Source organism: Canis lupus, chromosome 7, assembly GCF_048164855.1.
Source record: "Canis lupus baileyi chromosome 7, mCanLup2.hap1, whole genome shotgun sequence".
In the NCBI taxonomy this organism is placed as follows: domain Eukaryota; kingdom Metazoa; phylum Chordata; class Mammalia; order Carnivora; family Canidae; genus Canis; species Canis lupus.
The window spans coordinates 70,269,224-70,293,341 of NC_132844.1; the positions used below are offsets into that span (position 1 = coordinate 70,269,224).

General features: G+C 40.4%; 1 protein-coding gene across 1 annotated transcript; it reads left to right on the forward strand.

Moving 5' to 3' along the window:
• Positions 1-2,118: 2,118 nt before the first annotated feature.
• Positions 2,119-4,638, forward strand: LOC140637246 (HLA class II histocompatibility antigen, DQ beta 2 chain-like). The gene is made up of 4 exons (XM_072833544.1): positions 2,119-2,572; positions 3,072-3,182; positions 3,692-3,715; positions 4,315-4,638. Exons 1-4 carry the CDS (start codon positions 2,134-2,136, stop codon positions 4,326-4,328), a joined length of 588 nt encoding a protein of 195 aa, XP_072689645.1. The 5' UTR covers positions 2,119-2,133; the 3' UTR covers positions 4,329-4,638.
• The last annotated feature ends 19,480 nt before the right edge of the window (positions 4,639-24,118 follow it).

Consider the following 24,118-nt stretch of genomic DNA (forward strand, 5'->3'; position numbering starts at 1 on the left):
TTTTTATTGATCTTGTGGTGGGTTCTCTGTGCCTCTTGGGTTTGAATGCCTGGTTCCTTCTCCACATTAAAGAATTTCAAAGCTATAATTTATTCCAATATACCTTCTGCCCACAACCCACTCCCCCACATTCTCTCTTTCCTCTTCTTCTGGGATCCCAATTATTCTAATATTGTTTCACTTTATGGTATCACATATCTCTCAAATTCTCCCCTCATGATCCAGTAGTTGTTTATCTCTCTTTCTCAGCTTCTTTATTCTCCATCTTTATCTTCTGTATCACTAATTGTCTCTTCTGCCTCATTGGTCCTAGCCAGTAGAGCCTCTATTTTTCAATTGTATCTCATTAATAGCCTTTTTTTATTTTGACTTGATTAGATTTTTAGTTCTTTTATTTCTCCAGGAAGGATTCTCTAGTGTCTTCTATGCTTTTTTCCAAGCCCTGCTAGTATCTTTAAAATCATCATTATAATCTGTTTATCTACTAATCTACTAATCTGCTCTGGATTGGTCTAGGTGGCTTTTGTTTCCTGAAGGCTTTCTGGGCAGCTTTAGAAGATGAAAATGAAAATGGCAGCTTCTCAATCTCTAGCCTAGAGCAGAAAGCTTGGGACCCCACTCTCAGTGCATCATCAGGAAAAAGCAGTCAAGCACTCCTGTCTCTCTAGTCCCTGTCCACACTCTGTGCTCACCCAGCCTATGACCCAGCATTTCTGTCTCAGGTATGAGACAGTATTTTCAGTCCCTAAACCTTTCAGACTCCTGTGGTGTAAACCACAGGCCATTCTTCCTAGGGGAGGAAGGAGGTTCTCACTGGTTCTGCTACTTGCTGAGCCCCTCCTTAGAGAGCAGTTGTGCTGACTGTGCTGTCGTTCCAGGTTTATGGCAACTCTGGAGCTGAGACATGGTTGGAGACGTGGAACCTCTCCTTGGATCACTGTTGCAGTTGATTTCCCCACACTGATACCTCGGAACTCTGCCACATTCAGGCACCCTCGGTCTTCCTGTGACCCCATGATCCTGAGACCATACTGTACTACCTAGGATTCTACCCTTACTTTGCTGCTTGAGCACCTTTTCAGGCAAGGACATCCCTCACTGGGGCAGACTTCTAAAAGTTCTGATTTTGCACTTCACTGCTATATCACTTTCTGATAGCTGGCTGCTTAAACAACCCCCTGCCCGCCCAGTTTATCTTCCCATGTTATCACCTTGGATTCACTTCTCTGCACCTCCTACCTTGCAGAAAGTGGTTGCTTTTCTATTAGTGGAGTTGCAGTTGCAGCTAATCTTTTCTAGGTCTCTGGTTGAGTTGCCAGGTGTTCAGAATAGTTTAATACCTATGTAGCTGAACTCTTGGGACCAGATGAAACCAAGGTCTCCATCTCCTCTGCAATCTTGGACCTAGAATTTTAATTTCTTAGAAAATATCAACTAATTTTAGACTAGGAAGAGCTGAAGTTTTGGAGTCAATTAACTGATGCTATTATTATTGAATAAGAATTGTCTCAGGTTTCTTTTGGCCTAAGCCCTGCATATCCTGTTCCTCCTGGATCACCTCCTCAGGGCATCATCATCTCACTTCAGGGGTAGACACTCTTTCTGAAAGTTAAGTGTAGCCATTTAATCAATACCTTGTTCTAGACAAATACCTTACCACACACTGTCTATATTATGTCATTTAATTTCAAAACTAACTACTTTGCATGTTAGGGATTAGCAACCACTTTATCTATCAGTAGGGATGAGGGAAAGAGGTCCAAATTTATTATTTTTATTTTTGAAAATGTGATAAGTAGTAGTAGCATGTGTAATACAGCGATCTGTAATTTAAAAATGCTTTATTGCATCAATTAATATCAACAGAATAACTTTCCTTTTTTTAAAAAAATCTTATTTATTTATTCATGAGAGACACACACAGAGAGGCAGAGACACACAGGCAGAGGGAGAAGCAGGCTCCATGCAGGGAGCTGTACGTGGGACTCAATCCCGGGTCTCCAGGATCACCCCTGGGCTGAAGGCAGGCACTAAACCGCTGAGCCACCCAGGGATCCCAACAGAATAACTTTCCTAGAATGATTGCTATTATTATTTCTTCAGACTCTGAAAAGTAGACTGACTCACGTGTTCATGCAAACTAATAAGGTGGCCAAGCTGAGATCCAAATCCAAGACTTGGAATCCAGGGATCTTTCCATGCTGGTACCAAGGGAGGACTTTTCTCCATGGGGAGACTTGCTGTGTAGTCTCACATCTCATTGTCTTTTCTTGTCTGTTACTCCCCTCAGTGGAACCGACAGTGACCATCTCCCCGTCCAGGACAGAGGTTCTGAACCACCACAATCTGCTGGTCTGCTCAGTGACAGATTTCTATCCAGGCCAGATCAAAGTCCGGTGGTTTCGGAATGACCAGGAGCAGACAGCTGGTGTCGTGTCCACTCCACTTATTAGGAATGGGGACTGGACCTTCCAGATCCTTGTGATGCTGGAGATGACTCCCCAGCGAGGAGATGTCTACACTTGCCATGTGGAGCACGCCAGCCTCCAGAGCCCCATCACAGTGCAGTGGCGTAAGGAGAAGTTTGTTTCCTGTCATGATGAGCCCCACAGACAGAGGGCAGAGCTTCCTCTAGCCCATCCCATTCTATTTGTTATCCTTGATGTCACTACTGAGGTGGAAATCACAGGAGATTAGAGTACCTCTTGTCCCACGGCAGGGGCATCAGGAGAATCTTGATCTCGTGGTCTTTCTAGATACTAGAGAGATCATTCTCCATACCTTGGCCCCACAACGCAGCCCTGTAGCTCTGAAGGGTTTACTGCCCTGGCTGGTGACTGGGGCCTTGGTGTTTGAGGTTATGGATGTGTCTGGAGGAGCAGGTTTCAGCCTCCCTCCTTCCCCCCACATACCCACTGTGTGCAAGGATCTAATGGTGGGTCCTTCCCTCTCCTAGGGGTGGTCAGGTTCACCCAGTACTTCCACCTCCTGTACCTGACTGGACTTCAGGCTTCCCAAAGGGAGCCTGTGGGGTGTGGGGACAACTCTGACTCTCAGGCTCTGCTCCCCAGGGGCACAGTCTGAATCTGCCCAGAGCAAGATGCTGAGTGGCATTGGTGGCTTCGTGCTGGGGCTGATCTTCCTTGGGCTTGGCCTTATCATCCGTCACAGGAGCCAGAAAGGTAAGGCATTCTGGGGAAATGAGGGAGATGGGCTATGCCTGAGACCTTTTGTTCGGCGGGGGGGGGGGGGGGGGGGGGGTTGGCTCTGTCTCTAGATTAGCTCTTTCCTTCTGACTCTGAAAGGAAAGAGGCTGGGCTGGTGGTGGAAAGAGAGGGAACCACCTAGGGGGAGACTCTGGAATCTGATTTATTGGTTGAAAAGGAGCCCTACCACAGAGGTAACAGGTGGAGCATATTCTAGGGCTTCCTTATAGTTCATCATTGGCTCCCTGGCTCCTTTCTGAAAGTTTCTTTCTGTAAGAGGGTCAGAGCATCTGCTTCCCTTCCTTCTAGTGACAGTGTCATTGATTTTGGGGGATTTTAGCTTAGGGCAGTTAAGGTCTTGGAGTGGATGAGTGGGGAGAAAGTAAAATTCAATTAAGTTGCTTATCTCACCTCCATTTGGGGTGAGGGAGAAGGTGGCTATTTATGAGACCTTTTTTTTTTTTCTGTATCACTTCCTTTTGTAGGATCTCGGGGGTCTCCACCGGCAGGTACTATTTCTGCTCTGATTCAGTGGGGTTGCAGGGACGGGTGAAAGGGGGAAGAGCATGAGGTGAGTGTACCTGGGCACAATGGTCTCAGTTCATGGCCTATTCCCTGCTACAGAGATCAAGAGTTAGGGGGGAAGATTGCCCAGTTTGTGTAGGCAGATCCAGAGTTGTTCCCTGGAATCAAGCCATAACGTTGGTGCTATCTGTCTGTGAAACTCGGAACCAGAACCACATCTTGGGTGTTAGACGCCAGGATGATGCCCACTTTGTGTTATGTGTTGGTGGCTGCTGCCTGTGTGAATTTACATGTGAAAGGCCACTAGTGGTGCAAAGATGGTGAGTTATTATGTTTACTAAAAAGATTGATACGTTTTTATATCCCCTTAAAGGACAAGAGCTGCTCCACTGCCTCCCACACATCTGTGTGCAGCTGGAGTGCCATGTTCTCTTAAGTTGGTTTCACCTTTACAGAAATATTGGGGGAGGTGATGACTGCCTGCCCTGGCCCTCAGTTTTCTCTGGTGCTGCAGTGGCCCTGAGAGGAGGGGAGAGGGCTCATCTGTCAGAGTCTCCTCTGCTGATCACTCTCTTTTCTACAGGGCTCCTGCACTGATGCCTGAGGATACCGGAGATTCCATCCTTTGTAGTGTCCGTCTGTCCCTGCCCAGAATTCCCAGCTGCCTGACAGACTGTCCCCCACATAGATCAGAGTCCTACATGACTCTGAGGACTCTTGAGGATCTGGGTGTGATTCTGCTTCCTGCATTGACCTGTGTGTTCCCTGCTACAGGATCTACTCAGGCCCCAAGGGATTTTCCTGTTTCCATTCTTCCTTCACAGATTGTGCAAGAGAAGCACATTGAAGCCATTTACCTGAAGATAGAGATTTTATCATAATTAAATGTGATTATGAGTTCTCTGTACCCTGAGTCTTCTTAACTGGGTGGAGGCAGGAAACCAGTGCAGAATGAAAGGGTCATATTGCTCCTTGAAGGGAGACCGGAGGCATCTGGGGGTGCCAAATGAAGAGCAGGCGGGGGAGATGGAGATGGAAAATCAATTCAATAGTCACGTCCTTTCTGGATATTGAGTATTGTTCAGTGCAATGGCCTAAGGAGGTGCTGGCCTTTCTTTAGGTTTGCTGAGTATTGTGTATGTAAGCTTACAGTGGAAGTATCCTGGCGTGGGTAATTGTGGCCCGCGGTGTCTCTGAAAACCACAGTGACATTTCAAATAGGTCTTGGCACTGATCAAGGTCCATTTTTATTTTTGAAAAAGTATAACTAGCAATATAAGTACTATTTTTGGTTTCACATGATAGATACCCAAGTCAAGTTTACTCTGTTCATGTTACAAAGAAGTCTGAGGTCAAGTTGATTTCAGATGTTACTAGATCCAGACATTTGATGAGATGTTCATCTCTCTCTTTTTTTCATTATATCTCCATGTGTGCACCTTTCTTTTTATGTGTCTCTCCTTGTCCCTTATATTTCCTTTAGTTTTTTCTCTACATCTTTTATTGTTTTTCTTTATTGTCTCAGATAGTTGACATACAATGCTATGCTAGTATCTGGTGTACAGCACAGTGATTTGACAATTCTGTACGTTACTAAATTTTACCACAATAGGTACAGTCACATCTATCACCTTATTACAATATTATTTACTTTATTATCTTTTTGTCTCCATAACTTATTTGTTTTATAAGTGTAAGTTTGTACCTCTTAATCCTCTTCACCTATTTTGCCTATTTTCCCCATCCATCTCCTGAGGTCCCCTGAGGCAACCACAAGTTTGTTCTCTGTATTTCTGAATCTGTTTCTGTTTTTTTTTTTTTTTTAATTTTTATTTCTTTATGATAGTCACAGAGAGAGAGAGAGAGAGAGAGGCAGAGACACAGGCATAGGGAGAAGCAGGCTCCATGCACCGGGAGCCCGATGTGGGATTCGATCCCGGGTCTCAGGATCGCGCCCTAGGCCAAAGGCAGGCGCCAAACCGCTGCGCCACCCAGGGATCCCAGTTTTGTTTTTTTTTTTGTATATGTTCATGTAAACTTGTTCTTTAGATTCCACATATAAGTGAAATCATATAGTATTTGTCTTTTATTTATGTGACTTATTTCACTTAATGTAATACCCTATAGATCCATCCATGTTGTTGCATATGGTAAGATCTAATACTCTTATTGTAGAGTAATATGTATCTATACGTCATACCTTCTTTATCCATTCATCTACCAATGGACACTTGGGCTGCTTCCATATCTTATTATTGTGAATAACACTGTAATGAACACAGAGGTGTCTCTGCACCTTTCTGTGTCTGTCTCTGCATCTCTGTCTCTGTTATGTCTCTCACTCTTTCATTAGCATCTCTGCCTCTGTCTCTTTCTATTTCTATCTGCACCTTTGCCATTATTTATCTAGATCCCCTTATCTCTGTTTCTTTTTGCATCTCTCTCTCTACTGTCTGCATCTCTCTCATTGTCTCTTATCTTACCTTATCTTTGCTTTTCTGTGTGCATGTGTCTCTTTTTTGTTGTGTGTTTCTACAGTATCTACTGAAATTTGAACAATTTTAGGAAAGATTCTGAGTCCCTCTTTGGGGTGCCAGCTCACAACAATCCCAGCCCTGTCTCCTGCATATTCTCTTGATGGCCCTGCTGAGCTGGGACTCTCAGAGGACAGGGTTCCCCTCACCTGTGAACATATTGAACTTACTGATTCCTGATAGCACTATCTTCCTAGGTGGTAAGGAGGTCACTACATTCTGTGGCTCCATTGATGTCACTTTTGCTAACAAAAAGAGTTGAGTCTTATTAGGCTTATATCTTGGAGAAAAATGTATGGATGTCCTAGAATAATCTATTAGTTGTGAGTATTTGGTCTTACTTTCAATTACTTACTTTCAATGGTAATATTCCTTCTTATTCATGGTTGAATTCCATTGTAAATATATATCTTCTTTATCCATTCATCTATTGGAATACTTGGAATATTTTCACGACTTAGCTATTGTGAACAATCTGCAAAAGAAGTGGGAGTGCAGGTATTACTTTGATATGTAGTTTTCATTTTGTTTGAATATACACCCAGAAGTAAGATTGCTGAAGTATATAGTAGTTCAATTTTTAATTTTTCAAGGAACCTCCATACTGCTTTCTGTAGTGCCTATCCCATACCAATTTAAATTCCTTCCAAGAATACACAAGGTTCTCTTTTATCCATATCCTCACCAGAACTTATCTCTTGTCTTTCTGATAATCATTCTAATAGGTGTGAGCTGGTATTAAACTGTACTTTTGATTTTCATTTCCCTGATGATTACCTATGATGAATATCTTTTCATGTATTGCTGGCAATTTGTATGTTTTCTTTGGAAAAAGTTCTATTCAGTTTCTCTGCCGATTTTTTTTTATTGTGGTCTTCAAAACTAGATTTTGTGGGGTTTTTTTTGTATATATTTTTATTGGAATTCGATATGCCAACATATAGCATAACACCCAGTGCTCATCCTGTCAAGTGCCCTCCTTAGTGCCCATCACCCAGTCACCCCAACCCCCCGCCCACCTCCCTTTCCACTACCCCTTGTTCTTTTCCCAGAGTTAGGAGTCTCTCATATTCTGTCACCCTCACTGATATTTCCCACTCATTTTCTCTCCTTTCCCCTTTATTTCCTTTTACTATTTTTTATATTCCCCAAATGAAAGAGACCATATAATGTTTGTCTTTCTCCAATTTACTTACCTCACTCAGCATGATACCCTCCAGTTCCATCCAGGTTGAAACAAATGGTGGGTATTTGTCATTTCTAATGGCTGAGTAATATTCCATTGTGTACATAAACCACATCTTCTTTATCCATTCATCTTTCGATGGACACTGAGGCTCCTTCCACAGTTTGGCTATTGTGGAGATTGCTGCTAGAAACATCGGGGTGCAGGTGTCCTGGCGTTTCATTGCATCTGAATCTTTGGGGTAAATCCCCAAGAGTGCAATTGCTGGGTCGTAGGGCAGATCTATTTTTAACTCTTTGAGGAACCTCCACACAGTTTTCCAGAGTGGCCGTACCAGTTCACAATCCCACCAACGGTGCAAGAGGGTTCCCCTTTCTCCACATCCTCTCCAACATTGTTGTTTCCTGTCTTGTGTATTTTCCCCATTTTCACTAGTGTGAGGTGGTATCTCACTGTGGTTTTGATTTGTATTTCCCTGATGGCCAATGATGCAGAGCATTTCCTCATGTGCTTGTTGGCCATGTGTATGTCTTCTTTGGTGAAATTGCTGTTCATGTCTTGTGCCCATTTCATGATTGGATTGTTTGTTTCCTTGCTGTTGAGTTGAATAAGTTCTTTATAGATCTTGGATACTAGTCGTTTATCTGATACGTCATTTGCAAATATCTTCTCCCATTCTGTAGGTTGTCTTTTAGTTTTGTGTCACTGTTTCTTTTGCTGTGAAGAAGCTTTTTATCTTGCTGAAGTCCCAATAGTTCATTTTAGCTTTTGTTTCCCTTGCCTTCATAGATGTATCTTGTAAGAAGTTGCTGTGGCCAAGTTCAAAAAGGGTGTTGCCTGTGTTATCCTCTAGGACTTTGATGGATTCTTATCTCACATTTAGATCTTTTATCCATTTTGAATTTATCTTTGTGTATGGTGTAAGAGAATGATCCAGTTTCATTCTTCTGTACATGGCTGTCCAATTTTCCCAGCACCATGTATTGAAGAGACTGTCCTTTTTCCAGTGGATAGGATAGTCTTTCCTGCTTTGTCGAATATTAGTTGACCATAGAGTTGAGGACCCATTTCTGGGTTCTCTATTTTGTTCCATTGATCTATGTGTCTGTTTTTGTGCCATTACCACACTGTCTTGATGACCACAGCTTTGTAGTACAACCTGAAATCTGGCATTGTGATGCCCCCAGCTCTGGTTTTCTTTTTCAATATTCCCCTGGCTATTTGGGGTCTTCTCTGATTCCACACAAATCTTAAGATGATTTGTTTCAACTCTCTGAAGAAAGCCCATGGTATTTTGATAGGGATTATATTAAATGTGTAAATTTCCCTGGGTAGCATTGACATTTTCACCATATTAATTCTTCCAATCCATGAGCATGGAATGTTTTTCCGTCTCTTTGTGTCTTTCTCAATTTTTCAGAAGTGTTCTATGGTTTTTAGGCTATAGATCCTTTCCCTCTTTGATTAGGTTTATTTCTAGGTATCTTATGCTTTTGGATGCAATTGTAAATGGGATTGACTCCTTAATTTCTTTTTGTTCAGGTTCATTGTTAGCGTATAGAAATGCCACTGATTCTGGGCATTGATTTTGCATCCTGCCACACTGCCGAATTGCTGTATGATTTCTTTTATTTTAAATTTTAACTCAGGTATAGTTAACATATAGTATTATATAGTTTCATGTGGGCAATACAACAATTCTATACATTTTTCAGTACTCATCATGATAAGTGTAGTCTTAATCTCCAACCCCAATTTTTAAAAAAGATTTTATTTATTTATTTATGAGAGAGAGAGAGAGACAGAGACAGAGAGAGAGAGAGAGAGGGAGAGAGGCAGCGACACAGGCAGAGGGAGAAGTAGGCTCCATGCAGGGAGCTAGATGTGGGACTCGATCCTGGGTCTCCAGGATCATCACACCCTAGGCTGCAGGCGGCGCTAAAATGCTGCACCACCGGGGCTGCCCTCCAACCCCAATTTTGCCCATCTGCCCACCCACCCCCACACTGGTAATCCTCTGATTGTTCTCTCTGGTTGAATCCATTTTTTTATTTTCCTTTCTTTCCTTTGTTCATTTTGTTTCTTAAGTTCCATATATGAATGCAAACCTATGGTATTTGTCTTTCTCTGACCAACTTGTTTCACTTAGCATAATACTCTCTAGCTCCATCCATGTCTTTGCAAATGGCAAGATTTCATCCTTTTTTATGGCTGCATTATATTCCAATGTGTATATATACCACATCTTCTTTCTCCATTCATCAGTTGATAGACATTTGGGCTCTTTCTATAATTTGGCTATTATTAATAATGCTGCTATGAACATAGGAGTGTGTGTATCCCTTTGAATTAGTAGTTTCGTATTCTTTGGGCAAATACTTAGTAGTAGAATTGCTGGATTATAGGGTTATTCTATTTTTAACGTTTTGAGGAAGCTTCATACTGTTTCCTAGAGTGGCTGTACCGGTACCAGTTTGTATTCCTACTAACTGCATAAGAGGGTTCCTCTTTTTCTGTATCCTCACCAGTACCTGTTGTTTCTTATGTTGTTAGTTTTAGCCATTTTAACTGATGTGTGTGATATTTCATTGTAGCTTTATTTGTATTTCTCTGATGATGAATGATGTTGAGCATCTCTTCATGTCTGTTTGCTTCTTTGGAAGCATGTTTATTCCTGTCTTCTGCCCTTTTTAAAATTGGATTATTTATATTTTAATTGTTAAGTCTGATAAATTCTTTATACATTTTGAATACTAACAATTTATCAGATATGTCATTTGCAATATCTCCTTCCATTCCATAGGTTGCCTTTTAGTTTTGTAGACTGTTTCCTTCACTGTGCAGAAGATTTTATTTTGATGAAATCCCAATAGTTTATTTTTACTTTTGTTTCTGTTGCTTCAGGAGACATATCTAGTTGGAAATTGTTATGACCAATATCAAAGAGAGTCCGCCCCTATTTCCTCTAGGATTTTAGTGGTTTCCTATCTCACATTTAGGTCTTTAATCCATTCTGATTTTGTTTTTGTGTACAGTGTAAGAAAGCGGTCCAGTTTCTTTTTTTTTTAAGATTTATTTATTTACTTATTTATGATAGAGAGAGAGAGAGAGAGAGAGGCAGAGAGACAGGAGGAGGGAGAAGCAGGCTCCCTGCAGGGAGCCCAAATCGGGACTCGATCCCAGGACCCCAGGATCGCGCCCTGGTCCAGTTTCATTCTTTCGCATGTTGCTGTCCAGTTTTCCTAACATTTGTTAGGACTGTCTTTTTCCCGTTGCTTATTCTTTCCTGCTTTGTCCAATATTAATTGACCATACAATTGTGGGTTCATTTCTGGATTTTCTATTCTGTTTCATTTATCTATATCTGTTTTTGTAGCAGCATCATACTGTCTTGATTACTACAGCTTTGTAATATACCTTGAAGTCCCTAATTGTGATACTTCCAGTTTTGTTTTGTATTTAAAGGTTGTTTTAGCCATTTGGGATCTTTTGTGGTTCCACACAAATTATAGAATTGTTTGGTTCAGCTCTGTGAAAAATGCTGTTGGCATTTTGATAGGGACTGCAATAGTGTCAATTGCTTTGGGTAGTATAGACATTTTAACAGTATTTGGTTTTCTAATCCATGAGCATGGAATGTCTTTCAATTTATATCATCTTCAACTTCTTTCATCAGTGTTTTATAGTTTTCAGAATAAAGTTCCTTCAACTCTTTAGTTAGGTTTATTCCTAGGCCTTATTATTTTGGTTGCAATTATAAATGGGATTGATTTCTTGGTTTCTCTTTCTGCTGCTTTATTACTGATGTAAGGAAATGCAATAGATTTCTGTACATTGATTTAGTATCCTGGGCCTTTACTGAATTTGCGTATCAATTCTAGCAATTTTTTGGTGGAGTCCTTTGGGTTTTCTATATAGAGTATCATGTCATCTGCAAATAGTGAGAACTGGACTTCTTCCTAGCTGATTTGGATGCCTTTATATGTCTTATTGTTGTGGCTAAGACTTCCAGTACTGTTAAATAACAGTTCTGAAAGTAGATATCCGTTTTCTTCCTGACCATAAAGGGAAAGCTTTCAATTTTTCTCCACTGAGTATGATATTAGGAGTGTTTTTTTCATACATGGCCTTTACGATGATGAGGTATATTCTCGTTGACTCTACTTTGTTGATTTTTTTAAATGAATGGATGCCGTATTTTGTCAAATACTTTCTCAGCATCTATTGAGAGGATCATGTGGTTCTTATCCTTTCTTTCATTAATGTGGTGTATCACATTGTTTGAATTGTGAATAGTGAACTGCCCTTGCAGTCCAGGAATAAATCTCACTGATCATTTTACAATGATCCTTTTAATGTACTTTTGGATTTGGTTTCTTAGTATTTTATGGGAAATTTTTGTATCCATGTACATTAAGGACTTTGCCCTATATGTCTCTTTTTTAGTGGAATATTTCTCTTGTTTTGGTATCAGAGTTATGCTGACTTCATAAAATGAATTTGGAAGTGTTCCTTCCATTTGTATTTTTTTTTTTTGAAAAGTTTGAGAAGAATAGGTTTAACTCTCCTTAAATGTCTTGTAGAATTCTCCTGGAAAGCCATCTGGCTCTGTACTTCTTTTGTTGGGAGGTTTTTGATTGCTGATTCGATTCTTTGCTGGTAATGGGTCTGTTCTCAAGGTTTCTATTTATTCCTTTTTCAGTTTTGGTAGTTTATGTTTCTAGGAAGTTGTTTCTTCCAGGTTGTTCAATTTGTTGGCATATAGTGTTTCATAATGCTGTCCTATAATTGTTTATATTTCTGTGGCGTTGGTTATTTCTCCTCTCTCATTTGTGACTGTATTTAGTTGGGTCCCTTCTTTTCCTTTTTGATAAGTCTGGCTAGGAGTTTATCAATTTTACAATTTTTTCCCAAAGAACCAGCTCCTGGTTTCATTGATCTGTTCTACTGTTTTTTGTTTGGTTTGGTTTTTTTTTTTTTTTTCATTTCTATATCACTTATTTCTGCTCTAATCTTTATTAATTCCTTTCTTCTGCTTTAGGCTTTAGGCTTCGTGTGTTGTTCTTTTTCCTTTAGGTATAAAATCCTGTACGTGTAAGGTGAGGTTGTTTATTCGAGCTTTCTCTTGCTTCTTAAGATAGGACATTGTATTGTTATATATATTGCTGCACCCCAAAGGTTTTGGATGATTGTGTTCTCATTTTCATTTGTTTCTATGTATTTTTAATGTCTTCTTTGATTTCCTGGTTGATCCATTCATTATTTAATAGCATGTTGTTTAACCTCTGTGAATATTTGGTCTTTCCAAATTTTCTCTTATGGTTGACTTCAAGTTTCATAGCATTGTGCAGAAAATATGCATGGTATGTTCTCAATCTTTTTGTACTTGTTGAGGGCTGAGTTGTGACCTAGGATGTGTTCTGTTCAGAAGAATGTCCCACATGCCCTTGAAAAGAATGTGTATTCTGCTGTTTTAGGATGGAGAGTACTGAACATATCTGTTAAGTCTCTCTGGTCTAATGTGTCACTCAAAGCTATTGTTTCTTGTTATTTTCTACTTAAGATAATCTGTACATTGCTGTAAGTGGGTGTTAAAGTCCTCCCAGGTTGGGGCATTAATATTTACAATTGTTAGGTCTTCTTGTTGGATTGTTCTCTTTAATATTATACAGTGTACTTCCTCATTCCTTGCTATAGTCTTTGGATTAAAGTCTAGTTTGTCCGATATAAGTATCACTACTCTGGCTTTCTTTCATTTTTTATTATTTAAATATATAAAAATTTATTTTTTATTGGTGTTTAATTTGCCAACATATAGAATAACACCCAGTGCTCATACCGTCAAGTGCCCACCTCAGTGCCCGTCACCCAGTCACCCCTCACCCCCCGTCGCTTCCACCACCCCTAGTTCGTTTCCCAGAGTTAGGAGTCTTTCATGTTCTGTCTCCCTTTCTGATATTTCCCACTTATTTTTCTCCTTTCCCCTTTATTCCCTTTCACTACTTTTTATATTCCCCAAATGAATGAGACCATATAATGTTTGTCCTTCTATGATTGACTTATTTCACTCAGCATAATACCCTCCAGTTCCATCCACTTCAAAGAAAATGGTGGCTTTTGTCATTTCTAATGGCTGAGTAATATTCCATTGTATACATAAACCACATCTTTATCCACTCATCTTTCGATGGACACCGAGGCTCCTTCCACAGTTTGGCTATTGTGCACATTGCTGCTATAAACATCGGGGTGCAGGTGTCCCGGCGTTTCACTGCATCTGTATCTTTAGGGTAAATCCCCAGCAGTGCAATTGCTGGGTCGTAGGGGAGGTCTATTTTTAACTCTTTGAGGAACCTCCACACAGTTTTCCAGAGTGGCCTTACCAGTTCACAATCCCACCAACAGTGTAAGAGGGTTCCCCTTTCTCCACATCCTCTCCAATATTTGTGGTTTCCTGCCTTATTAATTTCCCCCCATTCTCACTGGTGTGAGGTGGGATCTCATTGTGGTTTTTATTTGTATTTCCCTGATGGACAGTGATGCAGAGCATTTCCTCATGTGCTTGTTGGCCATGTGTATGTCTTCTTTGGTGAAATTGCTGTTCATGTCTTTTGCCCATTTCATGATTGGATTGTTTGTTTCTTTGCTGTTGAGTTTAATAAGTTCTTTATAGATCTTGGAAACTAGACCTTTATCTGATACGTCATTTGCAAATATCTTCCCAATTCTGTGGGTTGTCTTTTAGTTTTGTTGACTGTATCCTTTGCTGTGCAAAAGCTTCTTATCTTGATGAAGTCCCAATAGTTCATTTTTGCTTTTGTTTCTTTTGCCTTCATGGATTTATCTTGCAAGAAGTTACTGTGGCTGTTCAAAAAGGGTGTTGCCTGGGTTCTCCACTAGGATGTGGATGGAATCCTGTCTCACATTTAGATCTTTCATCCATTTTGAGTTTATCTTTGTGTATGGTGCAAGAGAGTGGTCTAGTTTCATTCTTCTGCATGTGGATGTCCAATTTTCCCAGCACCATTTATTGAAGAGACTGTCTTTTATCCAGTGGATAGTCTTTCCTCCTTTGTCGAATATTAGTTCACCATAAAGTTGAGGGTCCACTTCTGGATACTCTATTCTGTTCCATTGATCTATGTGTCTGTTGTGCCAGTACCACACTGTCTTCATAACCACAGCTTTGTAGTATTAACCTGAAATCTGGCATTGTAATGCCCCCAGCTATGGTTTTCTTTTTTAAAATTCCCCTAGCTATTCCGGGTCTTCTCTGATTCCACATAAATCTTAAGATGATTTGTTTCAACTCTCTGAAGAAAGTCCATGGTATTTTGATAGGGATTGCATTAAATGTGTAAATTTCCCTGGGTAGCATTGACATTTTCACAATATTAATTCTGCCAATCCATGAGCATGGAATATTTGTCCATCTCTTTGTGTCTTCCTCAATTTCTTTCAGAAGTGTTCTGTAGTTTTTAAGGTATAGATCCTTTCTCTCTTTGGTTAGGTTTATTCCTAGGTATCTTATGCTTTTGGGTGCAATTGTAAATGGGACTGACTCCTTAATTTCTCTTTCTTCAGTCTCATTGTTAATGTATAGAAATGCCACTGACTTCTGGGCACTGATTTTGTATCCTGACACACTGACAAATTGCTGTATGAGTTCTAGCAATCGTGGGGTGGAGTCTTTTGGGTTTTCTATGTAGAGTATCATGTCATCGGTGAAGAGGGAGAGTTTGACTTCTTTGCCAATTTGAATGCCTTTAATGTCTTTTTGTTGTCTGATTGCTGAGGCTAGGACTTCCAGTACTATGTGGAATAGCAGTGGTGAGAGTGGACATCCCTGTCTTGTTCCTGATCTTAGGGGAAAGGCTCCCAGTGCTTCCCCATTGAGAATGATATTTGCTGTGGGCTTTTCGTAGATGGCTTTTAAGATGTTGAGGAATGTTCCGTCTATCCCTACACTCTGAAGAGTTTTGATCAGGAATGGATGCTGTATTTTGTCAAATGCTTTCTCTGTATCTATTGAGAGGATCATATGGTTCTTGTTTTTTCTCTTGCTGATATGATGAATCACATTGATTGTTTTACGAGTGTTGAACCAGCCTTGCATCCTGGGGATAAATCTTACTTGGTCATGGTGAATAATCTTCCTTTTTTTTTTTTTTTTTGAATAATCTTCTTAATGTAGTGCTGTATCCTATTGGCTAGTATCTTGTTGAGAATTTTGGCATCCATGTTCATCAGGAATATTGGTCTATAATTCTCCTTTTTGGTGGGGTCTTTGTCCTGTTTTGGAATTAAGGTGATGCTGGCCTCATAGAACAAGTTTGGAAGTACTCCATCTCTTTCTATCTTTCCGAACAGTTTTAGTAGAATAGGTATGGTTTCTTCTTTAAACGTTTGATAGATTTCCCCTGGGAAGCCATCTGGTCCTGGACTCTTATGTCTTGGGAGGTTTTTGATGACTGCTTCAATTTCCTCCCTGGTTCTTGGCCTGTTCGGGTTTTCTATTTCTTCCTGTTCCAGTTTTGGTAGTTTGTGGTTTTCTAGAAATGCATCCATTTCTTCTAGATTGCCTAATTTATTGGCGTATAGGTGTTCATAATATGTTTTTGTAAAAAATAAAAAAATAAAATAAAATCGTTTGTATTTCCTTGGTGTTGGTAGTGATCTCTCCTTTCTCATTCATGATTTTATTAATTTGAGTCTTCTCTCTCTTCTTTTTAATAAGGCTGGCTAATGGTTTATCTATCTTATTAGTTCTTTCAAAGAACCAACTCCTGGTTTTGTTGATCTGTTCCACAGTTCTTCTGGTATCGATTTCGTTGAGTTCTGCTCGAATTTTTATTAACTCTCCTCTTCTTCTGGGTGTAGGATCTATTTGCTGTTTTTTCTCTAGCTCCTTTAGGTGCAAGGTTAGCTTTTGTATTTGAGTTCTTTCCAGTTTTTGGATGGATGCTTGTATTGCGATGTATTTCCCCCTCAGGACTGCTTTTGCTGTATCCCAAAGATTTTGAACGGTTGTATCTTCATTCTCATTAGTTTCCATGAATCTTTTTAATTCTTCCTTAATTTCCTGGTTGACCCTTTCATCTTTTAGCAGGATGGTCCTTCACCTCCACGTGTTTGAGGTCCTTCCAAACTTCTTGTTGTGATTTAGTTCTAATTTCAAGGCATTATGGTCTGAGAATACGCATGGGACGATCCCAATCTTTTGGTATCAGTTAAGACCTGATTTGTGACCCAGTATGTGGTCTACTCTGGAGAAAGTTCCATGTGCACTTGAGAAGAATGTATATTCAGTTGAGTTTGGATGTAAAGTTCTGTAGATATCTGTGAAATCCATCTGGTCCAGTGTATCATTTAAAGCTCTTGTTTCTTTGAAGATGTTGTGTTTAGAATACCTATTGAGTGTAGAAAGCGCTAGATTGAAGTCACCAAGTATAAGTGTATTATTATCGAAGTATGTCTTAACTTTGGTTATTAATTGATTGATATATTTGGCAACTCCCACATTCGGGGCATTTATATTGAGGATTGTTAAGTCCTCTTGTTGGATAGATTCTTTAAGTATGATATAGTGTCCCTCTTCATCTCTCACTACAGTCTTCGGGATAAACTTTAGTTTATCTGATATAAGGATGGCTACCCCTGCTTTCTTTTGAGGACCATTTGAATGGTAAATGGTTCTCCAACCTTTTATTTTCAGGCTGTAGGTGTCCTTCTGTCTAAAATGAGTCTCTTGGAGACAGCAAATAGATGGGTCCTGCTTTTTTATCCAGTCTGAAACCCTGCGCCTTTTGATGGGGTCATTAAGCCCGTTCACGTTCAGAGTTACTATTGAAAGATATGAGTTTAGTGTCATCATGATACCTATTCAGTCCCTGTTTCTGGGGATTGTTCCATTGGACTTCTTCTTAAAGAGGAATTTTAAGAGTCCCCCTTCAAATTTCTTGCAGAGCTGGTTTGGTGGTCACATATTCTTTCAGTTCCTGCCTGTCTTGGAAGCTCTTTATCTCTTCTTCTATTCTGAATGAGAGCCTTGCTGGATAAAGTATTCTTGGCTGCATGTTCTTCTCATTTAGGACCCTGAATATATCCTGCCAGCCCTTTCTGGCCTGCCAGGTCTCTGTGGAGAGGTCTGCTGTTAACTGATATTTCTCCCCATATAAGTTAGGTATCTCTTGTCTCTTGCTGCTTTAAGGATCTTCTCTTTATCTTTGGAAGTTGCAAGCTTCACTATTAAATGTTGACCTGTTGAACGGTTTTTATTGATTTTAGGGGGGGATCTCTCTATTTCCTGGATCTGAATGCCTGTTTCCCTTCCCAGAATAGGAAAGTTCTCAGCTAGGATTTGTTCAAATACGTATTCTGGCCCTCTGTCCCTTTCGGTGCCCTCAGGAACCCCAATTAAACATAGATTTTTCTTCCTCAGGCTGTCACTTATTTCCCTTAATCTATCCTCATGATATTTTAATTGTTTGTCTCTTTTTTCCCTCAGTTTCCCTCTTTGCCATCAACTTGTCTTCTATGTCACTCACTTGTTCTTGTATCTCGTTAACCCTCATCGTTAAGACCTCTAGTTTGGATTGCATCTCATTCAATTGATTTTTAATTTCTGCCTGATTGGATCTAAATTCTGCAGTCATGAAGTCTCTTGAGTCCTTTATGCTTTTTTCTAGAGCCATCAGTAGCTTTATAATAGTTCTTCTGACTTGGCTTTCTGACATTGAATTGTAATCCAAATTTTGTAACTCTGTGGTTCTGATTCTTTCTTTTGATGTGAGGTTTTCCTTCTAGTCATTTTGCTCAGTGCAGAGTGGCCTAAAACAAGTTGTATTGGGAAAAGGAGATAAAGAGAGAAGAGAAAGGAGAAAAGAAAAAGAAAAAAAGAAAGAAGGAAAGAAAGATAAATAAAAAAGAAGAAAAGAAAAAAGAAAAAAAAGGGGGGGAGCAAACAGAAATCAAAAAACAAAGAAAGAAGGGGGAGTATCCTCTGAGTCTGTATACTATAAATCCCTCGACTTTCTCTGGAACTTTCTAGTGCTGCTTGGTCAATAATTTGTTTTTCCCCTGTCGGTCTAGCGTGTCTTCTGGGGGAGGGGCCAACTATGCTGATTTTCAGGTGTTAGCACTTGGGGAGCTGCTCAGCCCCCTGCCTGGTGCTGGGCTCGGTGAAAGATGTTTAAGCTGTTTATCCATTGAGGCCACTGTGAGGCTCAGTGGGGGATTTTTACACTGTGAGGCCCCAGGAGGAACAACCGCAGTCGCGGGGCCAGCTCTGGAGCCCTGGAGTCAGCTCCCGCAGTAACTACAGAGCTCCCCGTCTGCAGGGCCTGGAGGCTCCGGGCGGGGCCGCTGATCTGCATAGTTCGGGCCGCCTGGCGGCAGGAGTGTCCTTGCTGTCCTGGGCCCTCCTGGCTTCTGCCTGTCCTGGGGGAGCGTCGGATCTTGGGCTGTGTCCCTCACGCCCTGGGCTCCCGGACCTGCACTGCTGGAATCCCGCTCTCGGTAGTGCAGCTCCGTCTGCCAGGAGCTTCTGCCCGAGGCGCCCCGGAGCTGCTCCCGGGTCCAGGCGGGCGCGCACTGCAGCCCTTTAGGGAGCTCGGCCGTGGGGTGTGGCACCCTCTTCCCGGAGCGCAGGTGCCTGTTAGTGTCCCAGGGGCCTGAGGGCATCCCGCCCTCCTGGGGTCCTGCTCCAACTCCCTGCGAGCCCCTTTCCACCCGGGAAGATTGGTGCAGCTCCTGCCTCTCCGGGAGGGGGCTTTCCTGTTTTGGGGACACTCGCTGTGGCCTTCGCCCGGCCCCTCGTGGGGTCCCTCCCCCTTGGATGCCTTTTGTTTCTTTATTACCCCCCCCACCCCCCCACCCCCAACCCCAGTCTTCCTACCTTGATGGAAGCGTGAACTCTTCTCACTATAGCGTTCCAGCTGCTCTCTCTTTAAATCTCAAGCTGAATTCGTAGGTTTTCAGGATGATTTGAAAGTTATCTAGGTAATTTGGTGGGGACAGGTGACTTAGAAAACCTGACTTTAAATATGCGCTTCATTCTTGGCACAGTCTTTAGGCACGTTTCCCAGCACCTGCCCCCTCTCTCTCCGTGTTGGTAGTTGTCCAGTCAGAATACGCTCTGCTTTTCCACTATCGTGTATGCTCCGTGAGAGCACAATTACAACAGTCTTGCTACTGCTCTTCCCGTGTGTGTAGCTCAGCACCTGGTACGCGCAGTAGACTTATGATAAATATTACAATGAAATGAAAGAAGGAATGAATAAATTATCATGGCTATAGCTTCCTTTATCAGAAATTCACTTAACTTCTCTCTGCTTCATCAGTTTTATCTCTTAATTCTTTCATCAGTTAATAACACATACACTTTGATTGCTCTCCCCCCAGGACTGGTTCAGAGCAGAATATTTTCTGCAGAGGTAACGCTTCCTTCCTTCCTTCTTCCTCCTCCTCTCTCCTGTGCCCTCTTCTATTTCTTATTTTGTCAAAGAAAAGCACAAAGGATTGTATTGTTTTAAAAGAATTTTTAACTATTTTAGGGTATAAGAAAGAGTATGACAAGGACAGCAACAGCATTACAAAGTATATAATAAATAAATAAATAATATTCCTTGGTCTCTGTTTTGTTAACAATAGTAATCCTCAGAGGAGAGCACTTGATTTCCTCAGAAGTACAAAATGGAAGATTCATTAGATTTTAGATTTCTGTCACTCCTCATCCCTCTTTTTTTTTTTTTTCCTTGTAAACTTCTCTCCTTATTCTGCATTGCATTTCTATCTGTTTAGAACTCCTGGTAAAGAATGGCCCTTCTCTTCAAATGGACAGTGCATTTTGCAAGGATGCCAAAGTAGAATGGCAGCAGTATGACTCCACCCGGTGAGCCTAACTAGAAAATTTTGTAAAGAGATATGTGAGGTTTTTATCATTTCCTCCTTATGCTCTTCCTCATTTACTGAACATCAGCAAGATGTCAGACATCATGAGGAGCAGGGAGTCAAACACCCATCAGCATGGTTTCTGTCTTCAAGGAGTTTATTGCGTGGTGGGAGAGTCAAGTGAGTACAGGAACAAATACAGTACGCTGTGGTGAGTCCTGCAGGGAACAGCAGCAGTCTTATGCTCCCACTTCCTCTGCAAATATCTCATCTGCCAGTCAAACCAAAGCACATTCTTCTTGTATGTTCCTTGGCCTTTTTAGAGGTTGTCTCCTTAAAACAAAGTTATCTTTCAGATTTCCTGGGTACCTCCAATTCCTTTCCGAAGTTTGTTTGGTTAGCAACATTTTAGTTAATTAGTCTCATCGAACATGTTTTGACCACATTATAGTCTCCATCCCAATGTCTTGCTTTCCAGATTTATCTATGCCTCATCCAACTCACTCTCTTCCTTTCCCAGCACGACCCCCTCTTGGTTGATTACTTAAAGGGCCCTCCATCAAACCCTCTTAATCCTCTAGCCTTTATCCTTGGTCATAAGACAGCCTTGATCACTGTTGATTCACTTCCATATGGTTTGGCTATCACTGTGTCTATCAACTTCCACTAACCCAAATATCTGTGATCCTGGAGAATAGCAATTGACATTCATTACACACTTTTGAGCAAACAGTGAGATAAATTTTGGGGATTCAAAGATGAAGGAAAGTAGAAGGAACCTCACTAAGCAGGACTGTGGACCCAGCTGATGCTGAAAATACAGAAGTGAATCGGTTTCAGTCAGCCCTGTTCATCAACAAATGGCAGCCTTGGACAAGTACCAGATGGAAAGAATAATTGCATATACTCATGTTTGAAAAAAGGAACCAAGACACTGAAGAAAGGAAAATGGAAATTCTCTGGAGAAGCAAGAGAAACCACCAAGTGAAATTAGAATAGGAGAAGTCATGGTTAACAAAGTTGGTGAGTATTAGAGTATGCTCCATTTTACCTCCCCTCTTAACTCTTGACTTTTTTCTACTTTGATTTTTAGAAACCCACTCTTCATGTCAATAAAACAACAATAAAAAAGACCAGAGATAGATCCTGGAAGGAAAGGATGATAAAAGAATACCTGAAAAGAAAGTGGGAAGAGGTGGGCAATGAAGAGAGATGGGCCTTAGGGATTAAGTAATTAGTGTATGCTTCCCCAGTTTTTCTTTTAAGGGTCTCGATTTTATAGATGAGAGGTCATATAATTTGAAGACAATATAACTTAATTAAGCAAGTCTTCCATCATAAAATTCTCAATTGTAAAATAAAAATAAAGATATTCTCTACTTTGTTAAAGAAAAAAAATTATGAAAGCAGCCCAACTCTCCATGGATAGATGAATGGATAAAGAAGACATGGTGTGTATATGAATGTAAAATGGAATATTATTCAGCCATAAAAAGAATGAAATCTTGCCTTTTGTAAAACATGGATGAAGCTAGAGAGTATAATGCAAAGTGAAATAATCAGAGAAAGACAGCTACCATATGATTTCACTCATTCGTGAAATTTAAGAAACAAAACTAACAAATGCATTAAAAAAGAGACAAATCAAAAAACAGACTTGTAACAGAACAAACTGATGTTTACCAGAAGGCAGGTGGGTGGAGGATGAGTGAAATAGGTGAAGGGATTAAGAGTATACATATGTCATGATGAGCACTGAGTAATGTATAGAGTTGTTGAAACATAATATTGTACACTTGAAACTAATATAATACTCTATTATATGGAATTAAAATAATAAAAATTAAGCTGCACTTGTAATAGTAACAATTAAGAAACAAAAATAATCATTGGCATTTACACATCATCACAATTGGAAACATTTCTTTTTTTTTTTTTTGGAAACATATTTCTAAATGAATATTTGATTTGATTATTTCTGATGTGACATATATGACATCTTGTGGTAGAATGACTTGTCTAAAGGTATTCAACTGGACTTGTATACCCACTATCCTCATGCCAGTTCCCAGCATAAAAATGGATATAAATATAAGACAAAGAGGATACTCTTCTTTATGTCTACATAACATACATAATTCATGGGATTCTTTATACCAAGTGAGACTACAGAAAAACTTATAAAGAGCTTCAAAATGTTGTTCAGAGATATTTGGGAACAAAAGTTCATGAAATTTAGTAACAAAACATCCACTGTGGAAACATCCCTAACCTTAGAGATAATCATGAATGAATGCCATTGTGCCCTCCAGGCTATATTTACTGGATCTGATATTCCAAATGGAATAATATTTTTGATGAACTCTGCAACTGCATGGGCAGTAGTTTTGTGAAAGAAGAATGACCATAATTTTTAGATCTGCTTAGTATTGAGAACACCTTTGAGGAGTCTCCACTATATTATACCATTCTCTCATTTCCCCTTTAATTTCTTTTCCCTAGACTAGTCCCCACATCCCTCGGGTGTGCACTCACCCACAATATCTTCACCACCAGAGAGGCTCATCATGATGAGGGTCCCCAAAATCAGAACTCTGTTTAGGGTCATCTTTTTCTCGGTGTGGTCTCCGCAGTTGCTGTTCTGAGTTGCAGAGCGATGGTGAGGACCCAACTGAGAAAGGAATCTAAAGACATCTAAACCAAACCCTGCCAGGTCAGGTTCCCTCCAATCAGACACAATCCCTATGATGACACTTCAGTAGCCACTTTTAGAGGATGTACTAGGAAGTGGGAAGGTGATTGGGAAATCCCCTTGTTTCTCAGGTAGCCTCCATTCTGAGTGACTTGGGGGAATTATCTAGGAAAGGAGGAAGGGTATTAAATCATATTCTTATGGGTATGATAGCTTGCTGGTGGTAAGGAGGTGGGAATTACTGAGTAGCCTCATGTATAGATAACATTATCACTTACGTGGTTTTCTTCAGGCTTTTCTGGGTTACAGCCTCCAAAAATTCTCCCATAAAAGGATTCCTCTCCCTAAAAATCCCTAACTCCCTCTCTTTTCCTGGCGTCCACATGTGGGTTAATTATCTTTCTTTTTTGATTCCATACTGTATATAAAATTGTCCAAATTTTGATTTATCACCTAGAGTATTTCTTGTGACGATAGCCAAGGAACACCTTTGCCTTTCTACTTACGTAAATCCAGTTGAATTAAGCTCTTCTCATGTTCTCAAAAGCTCCAGTATTTGCACTGGGACAATAAAAGAAGTGATAATGTTATTAATGGTGCCTACAGTAATTGCATCATCTGTCAACTTCTGTTTTCCCTACCCTGAGTATTCTTCGTGCTCTGTTTCAGTGCTGCCTGCCTACATTTAAAGGCAATTTGGGACATTGATTACATTAAAGACCTCTTGGGCTGCCTCATTCTATTATTTTTAGTTTTCTTTTTTTTAAAAAAAATATTTTTTTATTGAAGTTCAATTTGCCAATATATAGTATAACACCCAGTGCTCATCCCATCAAGTGCCCCCCTCAGTGCCCATCACCCAGTCACCGCATCCCCCCCTCACCTCCCCCCCTCACCTCCCCCTCCACCACCCTTTGTTCATTTCTCAGAGTTAGGAGTCTCTCATGTTTTGTCACTCTTTCCAATTTTTCCCACTCATTTTTAGTTTTGAAAAATTTTTTTTACATTTAAGAATGTAAATCAAATGTTGAAGGTAGAATGAGGGGGAATTTATGTGACTTAGAAAATGTTCTCAGAACATTCT

What these genes read in the sequence shown, in the direction of transcription:
- LOC140637246 (XM_072833544.1), top strand. Translation starts at nt 2,134, where the DNA reads ATGCAAACTAATAAGGTGGCCAAGCTGAGATCCAAATCCAAGACTTGG. An exon ending in CCCCATCACAGTGCAGTGGC is followed by an intron (nt 2,573 to 3,071) that starts GTAAGGAGAAGT and finishes TCTGCTCCCCAG; the next exon opens with GGGCACAGTCTGAATCTGCC. An exon ending in CCGTCACAGGAGCCAGAAAG is followed by an intron (nt 3,183 to 3,691) that starts GTAAGGCATTCT and finishes TTCCTTTTGTAG; the next exon opens with GATCTCGGGGGTCTCCACCG.